The sequence below is a fragment of the Labrus bergylta genome, chromosome 16 (assembly GCF_963930695.1).
Source record: "Labrus bergylta chromosome 16, fLabBer1.1, whole genome shotgun sequence".
Classification (NCBI taxonomy): domain Eukaryota; kingdom Metazoa; phylum Chordata; class Actinopteri; order Labriformes; family Labridae; genus Labrus; species Labrus bergylta.
The window spans coordinates 16,043,648-16,069,349 of NC_089210.1; the positions used below are offsets into that span (position 1 = coordinate 16,043,648).

General features: G+C 42.7%; 1 protein-coding gene and 1 long non-coding RNA gene across 4 annotated transcripts; both read right to left on the reverse strand.

Moving 5' to 3' along the window:
- Positions 1-1,267: 1,267 nt before the first annotated feature.
- On the reverse strand, positions 1,268-7,942 carry LOC136183102 (uncharacterized). Its single transcript, XR_010668915.1, has 3 exons — positions 7,826-7,942; positions 2,711-4,953; positions 1,268-1,607 (listed from the first exon to the last, which is right to left on the reverse strand). It is a non-coding gene; the product is annotated as an uncharacterized lncRNA (long non-coding RNA).
- Positions 7,943-12,926: 4,984 nt separating this feature from the next.
- LOC109997200 (zinc finger protein 646) lies at positions 12,927-24,928 on the reverse strand. 3 transcript variants are annotated; one of them, XM_065964734.1, is made up of 7 exons: positions 24,696-24,928; positions 22,215-22,474; positions 21,820-22,066; positions 19,252-19,341; positions 17,230-17,415; positions 16,523-16,654; positions 12,927-14,572 (listed from the first exon to the last, which is right to left on the reverse strand). In XM_065964734.1, the coding sequence occupies exons 1-7, from the start codon at positions 24,828-24,830 to the stop codon at positions 14,405-14,407; spliced, it is 1,218 nt and encodes a 405-aa protein (XP_065820806.1). In that variant the 5' UTR covers positions 24,831-24,928; the 3' UTR covers positions 12,927-14,404. The 3 variants fall into 3 exon arrangements, with proteins under 3 accessions (XP_065820806.1, XP_065820805.1, XP_020507251.2); XM_065964733.1 differs by having other exon boundaries at positions 16,475-16,654; positions 24,696-24,927; XM_020651595.3 differs by lacking the exon at positions 19,252-19,341 and having other exon boundaries at positions 16,475-16,654; positions 24,696-24,924.
- Between the last annotated feature and the right edge of the window lie 774 nt (positions 24,929-25,702).

Here is a 25,702-nt window from a genome sequence, read left to right on the forward strand (position 1 = left end):
GGTAAAGCTTTAATACGTTACATCAACTGAACACCCCCCCCCCCCCCCCCCCCCCCCCCCGCCTCATCTGTGGACCCCCCAGTAATGTTTTCCTTTTTTTTATTCTCATCCTGAGATGGTTAGGGCCCCTCTCCCCAACCCTCCCTTTCTCTGCACACACACACACACACACACACACACACACACACACACACACACACACACACACACACACACACACAGGGGTCACGGGGGAACGGCTGAGGTCACGGTGTTTCTGAGGGTCATATAACCACAAAGGACGTAACACAGTTTTGGTGAGAGGAACATTTCTCGACCGTTGAAGAAAATTTCATTTAAACCGTAAAAATTAGAAATGTTATTTTTAACCACCTGAACAATTCTCAGGGCGAGTTCATAACAAAACAAACATCTGTAGTTTAGTCACATAACTTTCAAATTTTATGAGATTCATTTGGAGATATAATTCACAAACATTTAGCTTCATAAACTTTTATCAACAACCTCTTTGTAATAATTGTTCTACGTTGTTTGTCAACAAACTTCAGGACTAAAACATAAATGATGCAGAGCGGGAAAGAGAACTGAAATATTGTACTCAAGTTGAAGAACTTTTACTTTGTAAACTTCAGTTCAAGTTAAATAACCCTTTTGAAAATGTAATATGTAAGTAGCGTTTCAAATTAACTTTTAGCAAAAATTGGAAAATTGTAAAAAAAAAAAAAAAAAAAATGGATCTCTCCGTGTAGAGGAAAAAGGATGAGAGGATTTAAATCTCAAATCTTCACAAATTAAAGTGAAAGTACAAAATAAGAGAGGGGAGAGAGAGAGGTAGACATGCGAGGAAAGGAGCCACAGGTCGGATCCGAACCCTAACCTGCCTGGGGGACCACAGCCTCCGTACATGGGGCGCACACACCAACCACTAGGCCACTGGCACCCCCAGCGAAAAACAATACTTAAAACCAAACCTTCTTAAACAGACGTTAAATTACAGATTAAAAAAAACGATTCAATAACAGAAACTGGAGTAAATATAATTAGCTAATTCCACTATATGGTCGTATTCATAATTTTTATTTGTCATCAAATTCCGCCCATCTTTACGTTCATCTCATGACGGTTTTTCCTGACGCATGAATTATAATATTCTTGGACTAAAGTCACAGTTTCTCTTCAGGGAGGAGGTGACTCTGTTGTGTTCGCTCTTAATGTGTACGTGAAGGTGAAAAGAACAACGAGACGGCAAAGAAAGAGAGATGTGGAGTCAGAGTAGAAACACGTTTTATTACGTGTAAATCATGTTTTTAAAAAGCTGCAGACAGAAAAGCAGACAACATGTGAGCACTGAAACAACCGTTAAACCAAAACGACCGAGTGTTCAGTCCATCGTTGAGATTCTGACAGCGAGGACGACAAAGAATAAAATATGACGTCACTTCTTCACCCGAACTCGTCGACGCCCTCCACTTAAAACTGAAGATTCTCTAACGAGTCGTGGAGTTAAAACGTCTCGGCCTCCTGAAGGTTTAAGGCAGAATAAAGTGTGAGATTTGTGACACGTCCACATGATGAGAATGATCACGATCCCTCGCTGTGGCGTTGACCTGAAACACGAAGAAGCAGCGTTACACATTCGCCGAGTGTAAAATGAAGAATGTATATTTAACGTTTGTGTGGAGACTCTGAGCGAGTTGGTGACCTCCTCGTGCACGCTCCGTAGTTTCCCTTCTCCTCGTTTGTTTGATGAATAGTTTCTTTAATAGTCTGATGGATAAATATTTATGTTAAAGGGTGTGTTAAAGTGTTCAGCTCTTTTAAAGTCGCTCTAGTTAAACGTACGGATTTCAAAATGTCTCTTGAGTTTTAAATATAAAAGTTCTTCAGAGCAGAGCCTCTCAGCTGGTCGGGCCTCGGGACCCCCAAACCCTTTACAAGACATCGTCACCCATATTTCTGAGAATCTTCAGAAACCTTCAACCAATCAGATTGTTAACGGAAAGTTGTTCAGTTTAGACCTCCGATGGAAGAAAACGAGAAAGAACAAAGATTTCCTGTTTGGCATTTATGGAATAATCAGTTCATGTAATAGGGAGCAGCAGGAATGAGTCCTAAAACCAGGAAGTAAGTTAGCATGTTAGCGCCATGGGGTCTAACGTCTAAAAGTCAACGGGGATTATGAATGGGTTTGAGGTTAGACGATTGAAATAAGGTCTGTGGTTAACACAAGCTGAAGAGATGTTGGCGTTTTATTAGAACACATAAACTACGTTAGGTAATACCCCCACTTGTGAATTTGGAAGATTTTACGCATCAACTCGCAAGGCGGTTGCTAACAAGTGGCTAAATGAGACTACAGTGGTTGTTGGGGACATTAAACGTCATCACGACAGACACAAACACTGGGTTAAGCCAAATATATACGGTTTATAAACAATATATGAAGCTACGGTTTCGCTAGCTTGTCAAAAACCGCAGATCTGAGATCATCTGAAGCATATCGGTAGTGACGTCAAAATCATCCGACCGTGGTGTAGTTAGCTTGTAGCATAACCTTAGCTTTTTACTTCTGTTGGCCGCATTAAAGCTTCAAACATCATAAAAATGGCGTCCATTTGTGAAGATTCTCCAGCTGAACAAAACGCCTACGCATCAGAAACGTGTTTGCCACAGAGCTTATTTTCTGCAGAAATCCCAGAGGCGAATTCACCATAGACTCCATGGCGATGCTACTCCACATCATTTGGTTTGTTCTCTACATCAGACCGTCCGTTAACCGACCTCGAGAGGGGAAATTCAGGTGTTGCAGTGCTAAAAAGACAAGAAGAAGAAGAGAATATGAATATGAATTCAAATTCAAAAAACTTTATTTGTCCCCGGGGGGAAATTCAAAGGCACACAGAGCAATATGAAGCCAAATTAAATATGATTAGATTCGATTAAATAGACAAATATTAACTTGTAATAGTTTTCTGCTGATTCGATGACTAGTCGACTGTTGACTGATATTGTGTTGCCTTGCAATGTTCAATAAAAATCTGAATTGAAAACGTCTAACAGAGGTTATAAAACGTGATGTATTAAAGAACAGGAGTCCGTTCTTCATCTCGTCACTTCAGAGATTTTCAGTGTGACTTCCCTCCCTAAACAATACCATCATGAGACCCGTCCCCTTGTTTGCATGGTTGTGTGTGTGTGTGTGTGTGTGTGTGTGTGTGTGTGTGTGTGTGTGTGTGTGTGTGTGTGTGTGTGTGTGTGTGTGTGTGTGTGTGTGTGTGTGTGTGTGTGTGTGTGTGTGTGTGTGTGTGTGTGTGTGTGTGTGTGTGTGTGTTGGGGGAGGGGAGGGGAGGGGAGGTCAAAGGCTGTGGAGAAACCGGGTGAGTCAGGCGGGAATGCGGGAGGAGGAGGAGACAAAGTACCTCTGAAAATGCAGAGAGATTCATGTTCATCTGTTTCTTCTTCTGTGGTCGTTTTATAACTGATTTTAAAAACCGGACTAAGGATCAAGAAGAAAGTTTAAACTGTCACATCTCAGATCATTTACGATTAAATCTTCTGTGAAAGAGGGAAACCAATACTCTGTGCCTGTACGAACGTAGTCCAACGTTCACTACGCGTAAAATCGACGCCACTCCAAGCCCTGTGATTGGACCGGCATGGATTCATCAGCTCCAACGCAACACGCCCCGTTTCAGTCTCCAAACCTGGTGATGTAACTAGCTCAGAGATCACACTGCGGACGGGTTTGTAGGCGTAGTATGGCAGAGTATGTGGCGCTCACAAAGACGTAGGTCACTACGGCGCTGCTAAGGCGAAGATTCAACACGGATGTTTAAACCAGGCGTGACTCATGAAAACGCCCGAGATGGAAAAAAATAAATCCTCCAACAGGATTTGATTCGCTACTTCATGCAAAAGTGACATCGACGAGCATGACGTCTTCTCGTCTTGAGCTGAAATGTTGAACATTTTTAAACCATTGTGCGCCCATAAAAAAAGCTAGAAAAACGCATTGTGCAGCAGAAGAACGCCCGGCGTGCACGCCGTACCAGAGAAAGAAAACGATTAGTTTGCGACGTCCATCTCTGTGATCGGGCTTTAAGGAGAGGGCCAATTTAGATTTCTGTGTGACACGTTCGACACTCACAATTTTAAATACACCGCGACGAGGTGAGAAATAAATTTACACTTAAAAGGTCAGAGGTCACGGTATCCTGAGTGGAATGGTCTCCACAGTGTAATGTGACGGGAAAGTTAAGGCAAGAAAAAACACACCATGCTGTTATTATTGTTGTTGTTGTTGTAGTCTTTTTACCAGCTGATTCTCAGTGGCGGTGGAGCAGTAGGATACTATAGAGCAATCCCAGTCAGTCAACCTAACGACAGGCTGAGAGCTGGAGCTGAGGCGGGTTTTAAACCTCCTGACAAACCGTTACACCTCGCCCACCTGTCAATCAGGTCAACTACACGCCTTATTGTAAATAACTCTTATCCTTCATCAAATCAAAACTGATGATCATCAAAACATTCACCCCTGTACAGTGTGTGTCGATTGAGACATGAGCTAATCACACCTATTTGTTTTTTTGAACCAGGCTGTAAACAGGTTAATCTCTGCTGTAAAAACAGGCTTTTTAGAATGGGTGTGTATGTGACTTCCTGTGCTTCTGCAGCCAGCCTCTAGTGGACACTCCAGGAACTGCAGGATTTTACACTTCAGCATCAACTTCATTATTCAATTAGTCACTTCCAGGATGAAGATTGTACGATTAAAGAGTGCAGTCCCTCAATGAGACAACAAGAAGATGAGCCGTCACGTTCATTAAACTTCAAAATGGCCGCCTCCAAAGACTCAGTCGTATCATATTTTCCTTCTCTGGAGTTCCTACAGCGACGCGTTCCTCGTCCTCCGCCCGCAGGTATAAAAACATCTCGTGTAGCATCAACGTCTTCCTGCAGAAGCAAACAGACGGAGAGGAAGAGTCCTCATTAGACGGGCTGAACTGTAACGCAGCGGCGGAGGAAGAAAAACAAATAATGAGATCCAGGCTGCGTTTCTCTCCACCTGAACGAGCATCATCTGTGAATTAAACAAACCATTAAAGGCATTCGTACTGCAGAGGCGTGTTTGTTACTCATGCACAGAAATATCTGTTTGATATACAAACATGACTTCAGGGACATTATAGAATATTATTACAGCCTTGTTTTTTATAGTATATTCACTATCCCTTAAATCAAATGCTCCTGATTCAGGCCAAATACGGGTCATTTTTATTTTTCCTGATTTCATGTTTTAGACTCCTGAAGAGGACGTCTCTCCTGTCAGATACGTGTGGTCGCTCTGCATTTATCGCATGTTTTTAAATATTTTACATGCTCCTTTGCTGTGAGAGAAACAAACAGGGACTACGTCTTCAGCTGGACTAATGAGATCCTCCATCGGCGTGCAGAAACACATTGTTAGCTCCTGTATGTTTTCATCTATTCTCACCTTTTTCTCCCCATTATTTCCTCCGTCACATACAGACTGTTTGTCTCACGCTTACAGAGAAGCTGTTTGACCTGTTGGTCAGTTGAAGAGTCTGATTTAAATAAACAAACAGAATCTACTTTAGTTTTTCATGAATGTGTTCAGTAAACGTTCTTAGAAGAACAGATAAACAGTTGTGACATGTGACGTTAAAAATCTCCAAGTGGGAAAATAAATTAAAAGAGTTAAAGGATCAATTAGTGAGATGTGTAGTAAGTGAAATGATAAAGTGAGCTTACTTTAAGGAAACATGCTATGTTGAAGTGCTGGCTTCTCTGACAACAATGCAGCAGCCAGTATGTCCTCCTTCTAACTTTAGATTCTGGTCCTGAATGCTCTGGATTTGTTTGGACCAGAGAAGGTAGGCGCTTTTAAGGCGACCCCCCACACGGCCGTTTTGGACGCCCCTCGGTTTGCCAGATATGAGAGCAGTTATCAGGTCAACAGATGTTGCAGTGATACATCAGATAGAAGTGATTGTACCCGACCTAAAAAGCCTCTGCATGTTTCTAATAAACTCCACAAGCAGAAACGTGCTCAAACTAGGATCAATATTGGAGATGCTTTTGAAAAATGGAGAGAGGTTAGAATGCAGAAAGGTTTACAGACTGATGCAGAGCTGGCTAAACACTGAAGCTTCAGAGTCCATCTGAGTGAGCATTGACTCTAGAGAGGAGGGGGGGGGGGGACAGCTCTCTACAATGTTTAGAATTTGAACCGTCCTGTTACGAGTGGTAAATGTTTCCAAGAGTTCATCACAGCTACCTCAAAAACAAAGTCAATTCATGACTTATTGTTAGTGTATTATTATAATTTTTATATATTTTTATTTTTCTTTCCCTTTCAAAGAATGTTTACGTTTCGATAAATTCATAGGATGCAGGTCAACAAGTCACTGTGTTTTATAATTGTGATCTCGGTATCAATTAAAATAATCGCGAGTAGTGTCACTCATACAGCGGCCGTTGTCAACTGACTGTTGTCATGGAGACAGGACGGATGTGCAGCACTTTTCTGCTTAGATCAAAAATTCTTCTAGAGATTAAAAAAAGTACTTTTACGTAAAGTCAATTTGAACACTCTACTTTTGACATTTACTCGAGTACATTTGTAAATGGGTCATTTAACTTGTACTCAAATGTCATCAAAGTAAAATTGCTTTTACTTGAGTAGAATATTTCAGTTTTTTCCCCCCCTTTGATGGTTAGTGGCTATATGCTTCTACTAACATGTTATGCTGTTTATTTGTTTTATGTCCCCTTAATCGCTTTGATACGTCATGTTCTTTAAGTTTGAAGTTTTTTAGTGTCGCACCCTAATTATCGTCTTTGTCCACTTTCTTGTTTATCTTGTTCTAAGGGAGATTATTCTAAAATCTGGCCGTGCAGGGATTACAGAAGGACACAAGCCTTTTTACAGAAAAGTTGATTAATATGAACTTCCCCATCAAAATAAAATTACGGAAAAATTAAGTAAAAATGACCTTAGAAAGTAGATTTTAAATGATGTCACAGAAACAACATGTCCTCTTGTAAACAGAAAGTGTCCTTGCAGCTAAAAAAATCTGTTGCTTTAAATAGAGTGAATTATTTTGTTTATTTTTTTCAAACTTTTTGGCTGCAGAAATCAGGGGAGGTTAAGTTCAGGGTTATTCATGAGAAGTTTGAGGCCTTTTTTTCTTAATGAAAATAAAGTCAGAAAGATCCAGTCAGGAAGCTTAAACATGAAAACCAACCCAGAACGAAGAATACAATAATTAAAGCTGTTTAATTGTTTATAAGAGGATCAGCACGTGAGGACAGATCTAACTAAAATATCAAGTTAATTCATGTTTTGGCCAAAAAATTTGAATTTCACAAAGAGAAGATTTTTAATTAAATGTTTGCAATGATTCAGATTAAAGTGTTTTCACGTGCACTAATGTTTACAGAAACTGCTTCATGTCAAAGTAAAAACAGCAGCTTGTGAATTATTATTAATAAAACAACTATTTTAATGCAAAACACACACGTGCTTCATGAATAATGAAGCTTCAATCCGACATTTTATAACTGTTAGTAATACATGGAGGGAAATTAAATAGTTTGTCGAATTAATTAGACCTGAAAGATGTAAAGAATAACTCTGCAAACTAATGTTTCGTTTCCATTATTATTCAGGTTTTCGGTTGTCTGAGTCCCTCGTGCACACCGGATTCCTCTTAATCTGCGAGTTTTCATTCGTTTAATGACGTCAGGACCGAATAAAGATAACCTCAATGTAATTATTTAACCGTTTGAGAATCGGACTCACCGAGCTCGATTAAAAAAATAGTCCCAACAAAATATCCCTCATGTGGCGGAGGAGGAGAAGGTGCTGCCGAGCCAGAGCTCACAAAATGGAGAGAGAGAGAGAGAGAGAGAGTGAGAGAGTGTGTGTGTGTGTGTGTGTGTGTGTGTGTGAGTGTGTGATGAGAATCAAAACAATAAAACGTGTTTTATCCACTTTTTTATTTACTAAAAGTTCCACCTGAAACGCGCGAGACTTAACGAACTTTAACGAAAACAACGCGAGTTTCTAACACGATTTTTTTTTAGAGACATTTCGCTCTTATGCAACTTGTTTTTAAACTTCCAATGAAAGTAGGAAGGATGAGACCGAGATTTAGGTCCCGAAAACGGACAGAAAGGTGAAAAAGTATGCCGGAAGTTAACATGGAGCGTTAAATAAACAATCAACTTCCGCTCTACAGCCTTACTTTAATTAATGATCGTTAGCAGGATAAAAATCCCGTTTTACAAGGTTTACGTTTGAAAACTTTGAGTTAGAAATCTGTCGTTTAAACGGATTAACTCGCATAAATTAAATTAATCTTAATTAATCTTAACTAAATTCGTTTTTGACTGTTTGTGGTTAAATGAAGAACAAAGTAACGGTTATAAAATGCTCTCGTTACGTCTCATTCGCAGTTCGGGGCGCTACCGCCACCACGCGGCCGAGAGGGGGTACTACATCCGGGCCTTCAGCAGAGGGAAGCCGGGGCCTTGAGCTGGTAGGCCTGCAGAGGAGAAAAATAATCAATAATTAAATCAGACAAAACAAAATTAAATCGTTTTAATTCAGTAGATATTTTCAGAAATATTTGTACTCCTGTTTAAAACAGATAAACGTACTTTTTTGAAGAACTCTTTACCTCATGTCTGTTAGTGTAAACTTTATACAAATTAACTAGTAAAACATTTATCACTTAAAAGTATTTTATATTTTAATATTTTGGGATAATTTGTTGGTTTTATTTTGAAACAAAGAAAAGCTGCATTTGTGTTCTGATTTCGACAAACAAATCTAGTTTCCGGTTTGTCTCATAAAGGAGACAGCTGTTACTAATTAATGTGATTAATATAAATATTATTAACGTCAGAAATAGAAACAAAGCACGAGATTAAGAGAGCGCGTTCACGAACAGCCTCGCGGGTTGAATCCGGGTTACCTCCGGGTCCGGATCCGTTTAGGCCCAATTGGAGCCTGACCGAAGAACACATGAATGATTTTTAATCAATAACCGCGACTGATACCGATTAATCGCTCCGCCCACCGACGAGCTGACGTGAATTCATTACAATCCGCATTGGAGTCTCGAGTCGCGGACTACGTCACAGTCGTTAATCGGACCTCCAAAGTGGCGCGCGATCGGCTCATTTATTTAATAAAGAGTTGAATGATGGTGCGCGTTCCCGCCACGTGCACGCAGCTCGATGACGTCGTGCACCAACTGAGAGTTTAGACTGACAGGTGAGGACTTTCAGGTGAACATAACAACGCGTGACGTCACTTAACGTAGATTAAGTGTCCCTATGACGTCTAAATTAATCAATCCATCATTTCTTAAATATCTGACAAACACAACAGCAGACACACGTGTTTATAAACTTAAAGATTAAGTTATTGTGATTGTAGGGGATCAAAATGACGACCCGTGATGACGTCAGTGAGAATCGTCAAGTTAATTAAATAATTATAAAAACGTGTCATGAAATTTAAGAGACACAAACTGTTTTCATAAACTGTTTCCAAAGACCAAAAAAAAAAAGAGGACAAACATTTATTTATTGTACAAGCTAAACTCTTCCATACATTTAGTAAATTTATGTTTATCTTAAAGATCATTTATAAAACTTTAAGATAAATCTGTGGACAAAAAGGTGATTCATTTTCTGAATTAATATTTTTGTGTAACCTCAACATTCAATCCCCTCACTGTTCTGTTCTATGTTTCTCTTTGTTTACTTTCTGATAAACCTTCAATGAAGATTTTTAAAGTAAATATAAATAAATATATACATAAGGTGCGATGTCATGATAACCAGATGAGGTCAAATTTACTCAAACAACAAGCATGGGGCTTCACCATTTTAAAACCAGGGCTAGGGCTTTAGTTTTGGGCCTTTAATGGATAGATAGGACAGTGGATAGAGTCGGAAATCAGGGAGAGAGAGTGGGGAACGACATGCAGGAAGGAGGCCACAGGTGGGAAGTGAGCCCGGGCCGCCTCCATGCATGGGCGGACGCACTAACCACTGCACCACCAGCGCCCCCACCATGCAGCCTTCTTTAATAAATAAATGATATTCAATAAGACCTTTAATGTAGCTCACCTGGTGTATCTTAACACCCATTTTAACTGTCTTTCACTAATTCAGCTCCTGTTTTTTTCATCTTGTCTCATCTTCAATTTTTCTTTTTAAAATACCTTTTAGCGTCGTCTTTTTCCCTTTGTTGCGATGCTTTTGATGCCTCTTTGCTGCCTCTTTGCTGAAATGTGATGAATGAAATTAAGTCATATTTTTACCCAATAACGTTTTCTTTTTGTCTTAATATGCACAGTATTTATTATTTCTTTAAGGTTTCTTTTTGGGCTCATTAGAGGGAGGGGACAGAGTCAAAAAGAGAGAGAGAGGGGAACAGCATGCGGGACAGGAGCCAGGGGTCAGAAGGGGAAGTAAAGGTCACCACTCCCTCCCACTGGCTCCAGGTGAATTCTCCTGATTATATCCTGCTGTGTTCTCACATCAGCTCACTCTGACTTTCTGCAGAATAAATACGAGGAGGCTAGAGGAGAAACTCCGGGTGAAGAGAGAAACATTCAGATGTTTGTGTTCACATTCAGGAGGTTTCTGCGAGTGTGAAAACCGATTGGTGACTCTCACATCTCGGCTAGGGTTCATCAGAAGGCGTCAACACTTGTCTGATTAAGGGACAAGGGACAAGGTTGTTGTCACTTAACAACCCAGGAGGTTTAGTCAGAAGAGAAGAGAAAGAAGTGACTACAAAAGTTAAACACCTGAGAAGAACCTGTGGATGTTTGTGCTATTCCATTAAAAGATTAAATGATCTATTCTAAATAAGATAAATGGACATGTCGCCCCCTGGTGGCAATTTTTTTTAACAAGCAAACAAGTTTATTCAGGCATTGTTGGAACTTTTTAAAGGTCCAATCAGTAAGATGTGTAGTGAGTGAAATGATAAAGTGATCTTACTATATGATCAGACATTAAGGAAACATGTTGAAGTGCTGGCTTCTCTGACAACAATGTAGCAGCCAGTATGTCCTCCTAACTTTAGATTCTGCTCCTGAATGCTCTGGATTTGTTTGGACCAGAGAAGGTAGGAAGTTTTCAGGCACCCCCACGGCCATTTTGGACGCCCCTCGGTTTGCCAGATATGAGAGCAGTTATCAGGTCAACAGGTGTTGCAGCGACGGAAGCGGGCAAGAGAAGTGGTTCAGATAGAAGTGATTGTACCCGACCTAAAAAGCCTCTGCATGTTTCTAATAAGCTCCACGAGCAGAAACGTGCTCAAACTAGGATCAATATTGGAGATGCTTTTGAAAAATGGAGAGAGGTTAGAACACAGAAAGGTTTACAGACCCATGCAGAGCTGGCTAAACACTGAAGCTTCAGAGTCCACCACATGGCAACCTGCGTGAGCATCGACTCTAGAGAGGAGGGGGCGGGGGGAGACAGCTCTCTATGATGTTTAGAATTTGGACTGCAGTACCCATTTTAAACACTAGGGGGCAGTTACATACTGCTCCTTTAAGTCGACTCACCTGTTCTGGAGTTTTTCTCTGAATCTTTCAGTCTTCATCAGCAGGAAGTCTCGTCAGCTGTAGAGCTCTACACTTTTCATAACTCTTATCTGAGCTTCTCTCTCCTAGGGAGGCAAATAATCATTACCTTCATTATCGAGTCATGTGCTGAATATTCTCAGAATAAAAATAACTGCTTATAAAACTTCTAAGACAGTCAGTAGCGTCTAAAGAACGAGGTTAAAATGCAAAGAGGAACTTTAGCATGCAAAGGTGAAATTATTGGTTTAGAAATACCTTGAAAAACAATCTTTTGATATCAAACTCAACATGTTGAGGTCAAAGTTTCAGGAAGAGCTGGAAGAAGCATTTAAACCTCGTTCTCTTGAATAACTTTTATCTAACACTTGGAGATAACATTTTCTGGAGGTTTTTCAGTTTTTCTTAACATCTCTGAATCAGTGACATCTCAAACCGTGAACAAAGAAAGAAGTCCTCCAGGAGAAAGCAGCAAACCTCGACACCTTTAAATTAAGAAGTTGAAAATAATGTTTGCAATCACTTCTCTATCAATGCAGCTTTGTCTCACCCTTTAGAATTATGGTGCGTTTCATTTGATCTCGAAAGACAGTAAATCCCAATTCCTGATCTGATACGTCAGACACACATGGCTACTCCGTGCATCAACAGTAACATTTAATCTGTTTTTTTATGAAATGTTTTTGTGTAATTAAATCAATCACGAGTATCTGTAAGTTCTGTGGATAAGTTGTCATGTTACTTTTGCTGCGTTCATGTGCTCCTTGGTGGTCTCAGTTATAAGTTATATATTTCAGGAAAAAAGTTGATGTGCAACACGTGACTTAATCATAAGTATGTTAACATTAATAAAACATATTTAGCCCCCCAGGTGGTGACGATTCTGGCGTCAAGTCGGCAACCTAATGTTTTTGGTAAATTGAGAAGGCGTTCATGTGCATTCCTCTACTTGGAAACAAATTTTTCCGATGTGTCCGACACCCAGTGAATGCACCATTAGGCCCACAGACTCTCAGGTAGTTTGTGGTTATCATGAGGTGTTCGCCTTATGTACAGTCTATGGTATAAGCTAACCAAACAACAGCCGTAACTGGGGGCGTCCATGATGCTCGTAAATAAACGCACCATCAGCAGCTTGAAACTGTAAAACTGACGATGAGTTCAAGGACACGTCTTCTTTCGGGTAAAATGAAAATCCGGTCTCTTCATGAATTCAACCAAACAAAACTCTGGAGGAGTGCGAGCGAGCGAGCGGCCGCCCCCCGTCCGTAAGGAAAGCATCACTGATGGTGATGATAATAAAACATTTTATTTGTATAGCACTTTTCTAAATACTCAAAGACACTTTACAAGGAGAGAAAGCAACAATGAAAACATGTCATGAATAAAAATAGAAACAACTTTAAAAAGAGAGATAATACAATGTCAGTAGAACGGTGGGGGTCTCCATGAACACCGTGTTAGCGTAACAGAACTACAAACTGGATCCGTGTTAGGCTGCTGCTGGCCGGTTACAAAACTCGCTTCTTCTTCTTCTCGGGGGGTTTATTGGCTGCGTACGGAAAAGACCTGAACGTGGTCGTCGTGTGTGATGTTTGCTAACAGGAGGATCAACACTGGCGGGGAGTTAAAGAGGTTCAGAGCTGCAGAAAGACTTTATTTCTTCCTCTGTGGCGCCCGGAAGTAGCCGCGTCCTGGTGCTGCTGCGTGGGTGATGAAGGGTCAACAGCTCCAGACAGAGAGGAGGAGGAGGGAAAGGGGGCGGGGCAACAGGAATAATTATGCAGCACTCGTCTTAAAGTGCTTTAACGTGAGAGGAGCAAAACAGTCAGTGTGGGACAAAAAAGGGGAGGAGCTTTAAACGGTTTGAATCCCAGCCAACAGATTACTAGTACTACAACAACAAGCCACCAGTCAGGCGCAGGTGTTTAGAAAAAAAGTGAGCTTTCAGTTGTGTGTTAAAAAGACGTTCACTGTCGAGGTCCTTGTTTTGTTTGGAACTGCAGCACTTCAGTCTTCACAACACAGACGCTTCAAAAAGTTCTGCAGAGCGACGGTGGTCCGTGCTGCCTGTGCTCAGAGATCACAGACAGGTGTGTGTGTGTGTGTGTGTGAGCTGAGAGAACGGCTTTCTGAAACAGTCAAGACACCTCCGAACACACGATATACACAAGCTTCATTCTGGAGCACGTGGAGGAAGGGGTGGAGGGGGGGCATAAAAAAAACTAAACAGAAGAAGAAGAAGATCGTCGTCTTCTTCCAGAAGCCACAAAACATCTGGGTTATGTTCAGAAACATATCGGACTGAAAGGACGACTTTGTCACATTTACGTTCGGTGCCCTGAACCCGTGAAGGGTTCTTTAATAAAAATACGTTTTGTTTCATTTAACAAAAAGGAAAATAAGGGAGGACGGGGGGATGGGGGGACGGGACACTATTCATAACGGGGAGGAAGGATAGATATTTCATAACTAGAGCGGGGGAGGAGGGTTAATTCTTAGTGAGGGGACAGACATTTTAACTTATACATGGCATAGATCATACAGGAGGGTCAAGGCAACACATTTTAAACCTAACTACTCAGTTATCAATCTCAACTAGTCCTGCCCCCCCCCCGGCCCAAACACAACGTCCCAGAGGAGGAGGGGGAGGAGCGTCCAGAGTCCTCCCTCCTCGCTGCTGAGGGTGGGGGAGGTGTGTGGGGTTGGACGCGACGTGGAGGTGGGGAGGGGGGGGGGGGGGGGGTGGCCGGGTCCAGGTGATCTCATTGATTGTAGAGCGAGCGCTGCTCCCACGGCATGGCCTGGATGGTGCGCGGCACGGGGGAAGGCTTCAACGTGGGCGCTCCGTTCGGATGGAGGGAGTGGCCGATGGGGTTGATGGTGGTGAGGGGCCGCTGGGGAGCCAGAGAGAAAGTGTCCTGATGTTTCGGCTGCAGGGGGGGGGAGGACGGAAAAGAAGGGGGGGGGGGGGGAGAAAGGGAAGCGTCAGTGTGACTCCTTGAACAGTTTGATGCATTGATGGAGTTTAGATGGATTTTTTTTTTTTTTTTTAAAAAGGAGGTTTAGATAAATAACAAACGAGGAAACTTTGAAACAATGCAGAAAGAAACAGTGAAGGTGAAACGCAGAGTTCAGACCAGAGAGGAGGCGGAGCTTCTCCTCATGCAGCTTTAAGTGTGTGAGGAGAAACAACCTGAAAATCTCCTCAGAGATCAAACTGCAGTTGTCATGATTACTAAAACTTTGATATGATTCTGATGAAAATCTAATCACATTAAAACCGGTTTCAAAAACAGCAAAACATTTTTGTTTTTTTGGGGGTCAGAAAATGCTCATATACATAAAATAATCTGTGCAGATAATCGGCTCCGAGCGGCCTCGAGTCCGGACACCGGACCTCAAATCAGCCTGTTATCTCGAAGTCTGACACCGTGTCCTATCAGCACCTTCAGGTCAAACAGAATCGTTTCTTGATTCCTGTGAACTTTTGATGCATTGTGATTATTTTAAGAGAAAACAGATTTTACATTGGATGAATTGATTGAATGAAGAGATTGTGCAGCTAGAACTAAAAGGCAGAAATGTGAGAAACACAGAGGTGAAAGAATGACTTGTGTTAAAGTGAGAAAAGGTGGAGGAAAGTCAGCGGCACAGCCCAAGGTTAGTCGTGTCTCACCAACAGAGAGGCGTCACAGTTCAGTTCAGAGTCTAAGAGAGAGAGAGAGAGAGCTCGGCGGCTGATTTCAGTCTGCTGGATTATTTCACAGAGCACAGAGAGCTGCGGCTGTTATTTCTATCAGCTTGCTGGTTAAACGCAGTCATGCACGCGCTGCAGTCCTTCATAAACCAAACAACGATGGATTGAGAGAAAGCAGGTAGAACCTTCTGGAATACATCCATGGGGATAACTGAGGCGGGAAAGACAGAGCTGCAGGGCAAAGTTAAAAACAATTATCCGTCTGGTCGGATACTAACAAAGTTCATGAGAGTCGAGAGTGACGGTCGAGCGTTTGTAACTTCATTGTGAGAAACAGCGGAGACTCGAGTGGCCTCAAGAGAAACACCTAAAAAAGCAGGTGGGCAGCTGAAAATCACCAGATTTGTCAAACTGAGAACATGAAGTGTAACAGGAGCAGGGAGTCTTTTTACCAGGATTATGACGGGACAGGATTTCTAAAAAAAAAAATTGTGGTTTGGGATTGGGACCGGACGGGCGTGAAAGACCCCTCCGTATCAGCCTCTGCTCTCACATCTTTTAGCTCCGACTGCCACAAAAGAAGGCTCTGCTGCCGATAGGATGTCACACACTACAACATCCATGTCTCCAGAAAAAACAGATGCAGAGTTCACACTGATGTTAAGTTTGGTTTTTCGAGTGTTTCCTCCAGGTGCTCAGGTTTTACTTTTACTGTACTTGATATATCTTAACATTAGAGGGTTTCCACAGTGTGTGTTGCGATGAAGTCTGAGAACTCTTTTTTTGGTTACTCTTTGACGAAACAAAAATGTATTCCAGCGATATCGTAGAAACGCAGCTTGATGTGTGCCACAAAAAGTTTAGCAAAAGAAATCAGCAGGCTGAAACCGAAGGATTTAAGAAGATCACTCAGATGGCGTCGACCAGGAAACTCTTCAGACTCACGCCTGATCACCTCGCTGTACCGTAACAGCTCGGAGAACAGACATGAGCGGTGAGCGAGTTCCCAGGTGGACACTCTAAGAATTGAAGAATATTAGTCCCTCTCTCCTGATGTTAGTACTCAGACAGGGAGGAGGCAGCTAGCCTGCAGGGGGAGCTGACGGCGGTGTGTGTGGGCGGCTCTCTCTCCTACCATGGGGTTGGCGCTCAGCCTAGTGTATCCCGAGCTCATCTCCTTTACCTCAGGCACCAGGGGCTGCAGCAGGGAGTAGGAGGAGGACGGGGTAGAGCCGGAGGAGGAGTGGTGTTTGTTGGAGGACGAGCTCCTCATGCTCTGCTGGCTGCTCTGGGACGACACCGAGCTGGGACGGCCCTGCAGGAAGACACACAAGACACGTTGTCATAACAAGCAGGTTAAAGAAGACTTCGGGTAAGAGGTCGTAAGGGCTCAGGGAATGTAGCTCCTGTTTTAACCCTCATGCATCGCTATGGACATTTTTGCCCATTTGGTCAAATTCTACCTCTTCATCTGGCCATCATTTTGTCTGTGTTAGTGGATATGGCACCATTTTTTGTAAAAAAAAAAAAATTTTTGTCTCTCGACAAATTTTGGAATGCACCTTTTCATTTTTTTTTTTAATAGACCAATAGAACACTATCATATATTGAATAATTAATATAATATTGGTTAAATTCCTGATAATTACTCAATATTTGATATTTTTGAGCAGGGCTGAAGTTGTTCAAGAGATTTATGAAAAAAAAAAAAAAAAAGGTTCTCGGGACCCAAAAAGTTTTTTTTTTGTGTGTGTGTTAAAAAAAGCTGTGACGTGTGTAGTAAGGTTTATGCATGCTCAGTAGGTGAACTACTGCAATCAGGACTATGTTAATCCTCAGTCGGGGACACCCCTGGTAAGAATAATCAGCCATTAGGTTTCTCGTTCCTACCTGGTGGGGGTCAGACACCGGTTGGCCGCCTTGTCCTGGCTGCGACATCGGGGAGACGCAGTGGGAGGGCAGAGCGTCCTGGCCGTGTCCTCCGTGCTGCATCATGGAGTTCGCATTATTCTGTTGTTGCTGCTGCTGCTGCTGCTGCTGACGGCGAGCGTTGGAGAAATTGCGACGACTGCCGGACTGCACGAGAGGAGGGAGGAGAGAGGAAAAAGAGATTTTGTGATCACACTCCTGTTGTTGTGCTTCATGCAGCGTGTGACGAGAGAGGAGGAGAGGTGACGGATGAGTGTGATGAAATCTTCTCCACGCTGAATCACCGCTCGCTGCGTTAAGTCTGCACACTGACTAACCTCCCTCTCTTTACACCTGTCGGTATGAGTGGATGGAGTGGTCACTTTGTGCACACACACACACGGATACACTCACACAGACTGTCACCTCCAACATCTACGCCCCTCCCCCGATATCAGCAGACGCTTGCTTTAACGACTCTTTCTTTTATGGCGTTTTCAGGCCAAAATTAAGCCGACTTTTCAAACACTTGGATAAAAAACAAAGTCAAAGCAAAGACGCAAACTGACACAAATTGTTGCATCATTTGCAGCAGTTTAAACATTTTAAGTCTTTAGAGAAATGTGCATGATGCTGCATCAGCGTAGAGATTCTCCTGACACCCCGACAGTGCGTCAGAAACGGTTAAAACAAACGCCATTAAAAACACAAGTATTTAAAAGCTTATTTCCTGTCTTTTCTTGCAGACAGGACAGACAAAATGTATGTTCAGACTTCTTATCCCGATGTGGTTATTTAAGCGTCCTCTCAGCCGGTTTATCGTCCTTAAATGTTGCAGCATTCAGACAGATTTCAGACGATTTTAGTGGAGCTCCATAGCTGAAGCAGAACGCCATCAGAGAAATCCTGGAAGGTCATCAAACTGGGACCTGGTACTGCAAACTTGCCGCTGCGAGGCACTGGATTTAATTTGTGTGACAAGTTGTGAAAGCCAATCAGCATTGAGATTCACTTTAAATGACACACTGTCTTATGAAACAGATGTTGTTGTTTTTTAAAGCTGCGGTACTTTTCAATACTATCGATCCAGTGTTTCCCACACAGAGATGTGTGGGAAACACTGTGATACCTGTGCAGGCTTTGGTTTATCAATAAAAATTACCACACAGGACGAGAGAGAGAGAGAGAAGTCCGCTTTATGTCTCTCCTGTAAGTGCAACATTGTGAGGCCACGTCTTATTTTGAAAAGTGGAGCTTCTCATACCGTAGTTTTAATATTTTCTGCAGCTTCAGTCAGCATTGTGATGTGCGTCGTATACCTGAATCCTCTGATGTGATAACAGAATATCTAGAGAAACATTTCAAGATGCGATGATGTACTTGAGCATCTCAAACTCACCGCTGGTGAATATTTCCAAAACATGCAGTTAACAAAGCTACAGGTTGAGGACAGGAGAAATGTGCCGTTGTGTGTACAAAAACCATGAATCATGTTCAGCATGTTTAAACTTTTTAACGACCAGATTCGCCTGCAAAAAAATATTTTTTTCTACGGGCTGGAGTCGTAGTCCTGGTTGTGACAGAACTCGAAGTCTGAAGTGAAATCAGGAAGTCGGCAGAATTTTATTCCCGCAGCTCGAGTCAGTTTCGCTCTTCAAGGACAAAGCAGCATTTTAGGGATGAAGTTAAAAGGACATTTCCTCCTTTAGCCTGGAGTTTTTTTGTGCAAACGGGATGAGATATCGTGGTCAGATTCCATCGATAGTTTGTTTACACTTCTATGTTTGCGTCACGATAACGCCGCCCGCCACATTAAACCAGTTTGAACCTTCAGATCGATCAGACGTTGACCTGTTTTGGGGATTCGGCTCCTCTAAAGCTCCTGTTTATATTCATCCTCACTCACAGCTACAGCTCAGTCTGCTGACTCCACCTCACAAACACCAACACACACACACACACACACACACACACGGAGACATGCTCACTCACGCTCACACCAACCTGGTTTTTGGCCGCGGCGCTGCAGCGGTGCTGGGCCAGGTCCAGCATGGTTCTGTAGCTCTTAAAGCAGGACGGGCAGTTGAACCGGTTCTTATTAAACCAAACCCCACACACACATACACACACGCACAGACACACACACACATAAATTTGGATTACTACACTTGTGAGGAAAATCCACTGAAGTGTTTTTATTCCCTGACCCTGTCCCTAAACTGAGCCTAACCCTGGTCTAACCCTGACTGCACAGCATGCGTTCTCTACGGGAGGGTGTGAGGCTGCTGCTGGAGAGAGGACACAGTTACAAAATGTTACATGCACGCAAAAAAAACACAAAAAGTCTTAGCACACACGTATTAATATAAACACACACAGCAGGTCTAAGAGACTAAAGCGCCCCCGTCGTCCTTGTGGTGATAGAAAACGAGCTACAGACCAGGCGAGCCGTGTGCCGCAGCATCAGAGCGTCTGACATCTACGTGAACATTAAGGTTTAAAATGCTGCAGCTGTAACGTTCTCCACCTCCTGCAGGCTGAAGAACATCACCTACAGTCCGTAAATGACAATTTCCATGAGTTCAGTCAGCGCACGTCCTGACCCACTGGGTCCATTTCTGCGGTGTGAGCGAAGCCATGAGCAGCTGTGCAACTCACACTTTCGCGAGATCACAGGAGAACTACAAGATTAGTTCTATTAGAAGATACGGGAATAAAAAGAACAACATTTAGCTCACACGGTGCCTGTTTTTAAGTTATGTTGATAAAGTGATGAAACAAACGATCAGGAGTCCGGATATTGTATTTTATTTTGAAATTGACCGGACGCTCTGTGTGTTTTCTTGTCTGACTTCCTGTCTGCGTTGTTCTATTCTCTGTAGCCGTTTACACATATGCTCTCCGGATAATATCTAGATATTTACAGGAGGACTTCTCCAGAGATTCTCCTGACCTAGCCGTTCACATATGCTCCTCACAGCGGGGGACTTTCCCTGTCAGAGGGGAGGGCGCGCAGGATTTCCCGACGCAAGACGTGACGTAAATAAACAAAGCGGAAGTATCGGCCGTAGCAACAGAGTCCGCTACACGACGTTACAATGAGAATATTTGCCTTTATATCAATGCTATGTGTAATCCAATGGAATGACAACATCCACAAAAGAGAGGAGAACAACATACTGACGAACAGAAAACAGAATGCAGCCGTTTAATTACATGCACAGAGATCGTAGTGGTCGCGGGCAGACACTTTAGCCGGTCACTGTATATAAACGTCACTCTCTTTTCATTGGCTGTAATTGAAATCTCCGGAGAATATCCTGCTGTATTCTCACATCAACTCCTCCGGATTATCTGTGGAAAAAATATTTAGGGGTCTGGCAGGATAAACTCCGGGTAATATCGGAGTAAAAAGGTGGCTGTTGCGTTCACACATACAGCTCCGTATGTGTGAAAAGGGGTTTGTGTTTGCAGAAAGCTCCGTCAAAAATTCACTTGTATTAGTGGCAGCTAACAGCACTGTGTCGTGTGGCTCTGACGGGCCGCAGCGGAAATTGACAGTGACACCTCCTGTGTGAAAGCAGCAACGTGTCAGAGCTGAAGACACAGGGTGCTGCACGCTGGCACTGTAGAGCCTCCAACAACGAGGCTGCAGAGTGAAGCCACTGAGAGCTCTTTAGACTCGAGATTTGATTACAGCCTGGTATTTAAAGGAGCACTGAAGTGGCTGCAGTCATGGAGGACAATTTTGTCATTCATTCATAACAAGAGATGCCACTACGAGAGGTTTAGGGACTCCACTTTGACGCACTAGTGACATCTCCTGGTGTGAAAGGAGGAGAACTGGGCCAAATGTCAAGTCCTTCCTAGAAACTCTAACCCCGGATTTTTAGAGTTCCCTTGACTGGAGTGTCCCTTCAGACACAGATATACGAGGGGGAGACTTTGAAATATTAATCTGGGAACTGCATGCTGCTTAAATTTTCATACATGCAACATAACCGCTCTGTCTTTGCAAATGATCAGTTTAACCCAGCTGGTATTCTGAAAAAGCTTTTGCATTTACATTAAGCAAATGATATTCCACTAGATTCTTAAACGTTTGCAACTTTCCTGTTTTGTTTTCATGTAAAACCAAACTGAAAGCTCAGAACGCGGCACCTGAAGAGCTGCTGAATGAAGTTACAGACACGCACACGTTTTATGTGAAACTTGCTGCCATTACTGAGAAGATCTGTTTTATTTGCGAGGGGATAGACGTCTGTAGATCTTTCAGGTCTCTGTAATAAATCATGTTAAAAAAAGAACACTAAAAGGGTAATTTGGATTCTCTATAAACAAAGTTCAAAGCCGGCTGGTCCGTAGTGTTTTCCTGCATTTTTAAGAGCCCGATCATGAGGAGAAAAGCATCGCCAGCAAACCCCTCGTTCTCCTCTGGTACAGCGTGCTTACCGGGCGTTTCCTTTCCGATAACATGCACGGACCCCCCCTTTTTCCCCACACATATTTATTAACAGGTTCTAGCGCAGCCTGACACACCCTCTACTGTCTTCACAGCGCACACTGGCTCACCTGGCTGGTCGAGGCGGCGGTGCAGCGGTGCTGGGCGAGCTCCAGCATGGTCCTGTAGCTCTTGCAGCAGGAGGGACAGTCGAAGCGATTGGGTCCGTCGTCGTGGATCCTCTGGTGGTTACGGAGGTACCGGGCAAGGCGGAAGGCCTTCCCACACAGGTCACACATGTAACGCTTCTGACCGTGGATTCTCATGTGGTTACGCAGGGACATGTAGTTGGTGTAGGGCTTGCTACAAAAGTCACACCTGGGTTTGGGACGGGAAAATATCGCAGACGTTAAAAAGGGATTAACGATATCAGAGACATTTATATCCTGATTCAAAAACATTCAGACATTTACAGTCGATTACAACACGCAGGAAAATATAAATGAGTTGTGTTAAATGTCTCAACCTGAAGTCTCCGGTCTTGTGGGTGAGCTTGTGGTTGAGCAGGGAGCTGGCGTGCTTGTAAGCACAGGTGCACAGATCGCACACGTACGGCCTCTCGTCAGACTCCATGTCGTCTGATGCCGACGTCGGCGGCGCTGCTGCGGGCGCTCTGGACTCAATGGAGAGACTGGAGCTGGAGAGAGACGCCGAAGAGAGGCTGGAGCTGGAGAGGGCGGCGGAGGAAGACGGAAGCTGATCGCACCAACTGATGGTCGAACTCGGCTGTCACAGACGAAAGAAAACAATTATCACCGAGTCCCAAAACGTGCAGAATTAACACAGACACTTTTCTTGATGACATGAATAAAACGATGCAGCATTTCATTAAATAACTAACAGGTAAACTTCCTTCTTTTAACCTCTGCTGAGGTGATTAAACTTGTGTTGTACGGTGCAAGTTTAAATTCAAACTGAAACGTTAAATATGGATCAACACTGGTGAGTGAAACACAAGCCTCTCTCCTGAAAAACACTTCAAGAAAAGAGGAAAGCAGCTTGTTTCTGGGAGGCAGCTCAGCACCACGGACAGCAACTCCGTTCACATAAACCTGCCGAGCCTCAAACTGAAACCAAAAAGCGAGCATAAATCAACCAGACCTGAACGGTTCCTGCTAAATGTACGAGCATTTTGTCATGTTTTCTTGCCGCAGCTTATGAACTACATGACTACACTCTGCTTCATTCCTTGGAGCAGTGGGACTGAGTGCAACAGGTGACATGCAGAGACAAAAAATGAACATAAATCATAAATTAAATAAGAAAATAATCAAACCCAGTCTGAGCTGAAACTTTATCGCATTGCCCTGAATCAACGTGCGCCTGAATAAACAGAAGCTCGACAGATTAAAAACATCACTAAAAACTGTGCAAACTGTACACAGGAAGAGGTTTGACCACAGCTAAAGATGAATCCACATTAAAGAAGCATAACATTGTCAGCTTCTGGAAAATGAATGAATACGTCTGTATGCATGTTTCCCTACTAATTGTTACGGGTGGCGTTAAAGTAAACTGCGCATTGTAATGCATCAAAAATATTTTTTTCGATTACGATGTTATTTTCAATCATAATTAATTTTGTTGTTGTTATGTGTTAGGCTACAAAAAGAAGAAAGCAGCAACACCTGTGAGGTTTTCAAATTAAATGTTTTAGTGTAAGAGTTGTTGTTTTGGTCGTATAGAGGGAGGAGCTCCATCTCCTGTTGTCATGGAGACGATCTGTGGACACTCCTTATAGTGCGGTCTGAACGTCTTCAAAGTGAGACTGTGCGAGCCGAGGATGTTTAAAGCGCCCAAAGATCTTTCTTGATCGATGACGTGGATCGCTGCCATCAGTCCAACAAGATGCGATATGTTAATTACGTCAATATCGGACCTGATATCGACATTAGATCGTATCTATCACATCTCTAATTGAAAGCATTAAGTTTTGAGTGAGTACATAAACTGTTCCCCTGTGATGTGTGTCCTTAAGGTTACACAAAACAAATGAATGATCAATGGTGTTAATTATGATTGTTTACATGCAGACAGTGTAGGAGGACTAAAGCAGAGACGTCAGGTGATTGACAGGTGGACTCCTCATAATTTAACCACAGTTTTGGAGAGAGAGAGGGTTTGAAGTTAGCAGAGATCCCTGAACTTCACATAAACTTAAAATATCAAACATATAGATTAATGTGTGTGTGTGTGCTGTGTAGATAATCTGAGAGCTGAGAGAGGCCATGAATGAAGCTCACAGTCTGGCACCACAAAGAGGTCTTTCAAAGTCCTCCGCGGGGCGTCTTCCGCTCCCGTTTCCTGTGGGACAGCCTGTTCATGTTTACTTTGCGCTGTTCGCTAACAATATTACAGACCTTACGCTTTTAATATTCACCTTAAGCTGCTCAAATTCACCCTTTAACAGGTAAATTATCCCGTGCAGACTTCTCTTATAAATTGAACCCGCAGCTCTCCCCTGAAATAAACCTCTGCTGCCCCGCGCTGCTTGTTTTGCGGAGCTCAGCTGTGTTGTTAGCGTTAGCATTAGCTCCGCGCTGCTTAAGCTACATTTATATATTTTACTCAGCATTGTGCGTCTCCTCACAAAAGCAATTACACTACAATTGTAAACACGTCCAAGCTCAATGAACTTTTCACATACGGCGACTTGGACATACTTTTAAAGGAGGTAACAGCATTAGCCACTTAGCTTTGCAGCTAAAAGAGAAACTAGGCCGTGAGCCTCTCAGCATGACGGTGGGAGCGTTAGCACGAAGCTAACGGAGACTCTGTGTATTTATCGCTCTTTCAGATTACTCTGCGTTACTAAACTGAGTGTTCTTCAGCCACTTAACAACCCTTTGTAAATTATGACACTTTCCTAAAAGTACAGCTGGTAAAATGTTAGTGTAAGAGGCTTTTTGTGTTGCCGTATGTCGGCTAGCTTTAAGGGCTTTCTTACTCCGGAGTCGTTGGGATCCTTTTTCCAGAACAATTGGGAGCAGTGGCCGAAAGTCTCCGTCGATGTCACATAGTTCACTCCGTTTCTGTCCTGAAAGTCTCCGTGTGTGCTGCCGGTGTTTGTCCTGGCGTACATCGTCGGTTTTCAGATTCTAAGACTATTTTTTTTCTGGCTGAAAAAAGAAATAGGGCCGCTTTGTAAGGATCTCCTTCCGAAAAGAAAAATATTTCTTCAGTGAAATGAGCGTTTTGGCGGCGGGCATATCGGAGCACACAGATCGTTACCGCCACCTGCTGGACCGGAGTGTAACTGCAGCGATCTTTGACAAGGAAAATGCTTTGTAAATGTTTTAAGAAATAAAGTTAAATCCAACACTGTAAAACAATAAACACCACGGGACCTAATAATAAATATAATAACAATATAGTAGGCCTATAACAGAATCCATAAGAAAACTTGTTTTTGCCCGATTCTTATTTTGCTCTGTTTGACATTTTATTTATTTAGAAGAAGATATCCTTTATAATCCCAGGACGGAAAAGTACCTTTACACTCATATATACATATAGGCTGAAATACACATGCACACATTTTCAGTCTTTTTTCTGAAGCTTCTGGGACTCTTCTCAAGTCACTTAAAAAAAACAACTTTTACTGATTTCCTCAATTCTCTCTCCTCTTCACAAAAACCAGGGGTGTGTCCAGAGGGGTGGCATGGGCCCCTCCTTGAAATCTAGATGACCAACCATGTGCCTAAACAAGGATTGGCTTTTGGTGTGGTCAGAGGCGGGACTTCGGTTAAAATATATATTTTTTTTTAACTGTGGCGCAACAGGCTGCTGGTCGTTTCTTTGCTTTTAAATTTAGCAGCTTTTAGGTTTTTTTGTGATTTAAATTGTAGAAAAAAATCTCCACATCTGTCCATATAGTGGACTCATTGTATCCCACAATGCATTGTGAAAAGTAGTGCAATATTTACAGTCTGTGTGTACAATCCGTGATCACTA

Coding starts and splice junctions, on each gene's coding strand:
- LOC109997200 (XM_065964733.1), bottom strand. CDS start 24,830: ATGTACGCCAGGACAAACACCGGCAGCACACACGGAGACTTTCAGGAC. Junction 22,067..22,214: donor CACAAGACCGGAGACTTCAG/GTTGAGACATTT, acceptor TCCCAAACCCAG/GTGTGACTTTTGTAGCAAGC. Junction 14,573..16,474: donor GGCTGAGCGCCAACCCCATG/GTAGGAGAGAGA, acceptor CCCCCCCTGCAG/CCGAAACATCAGGACACTTT.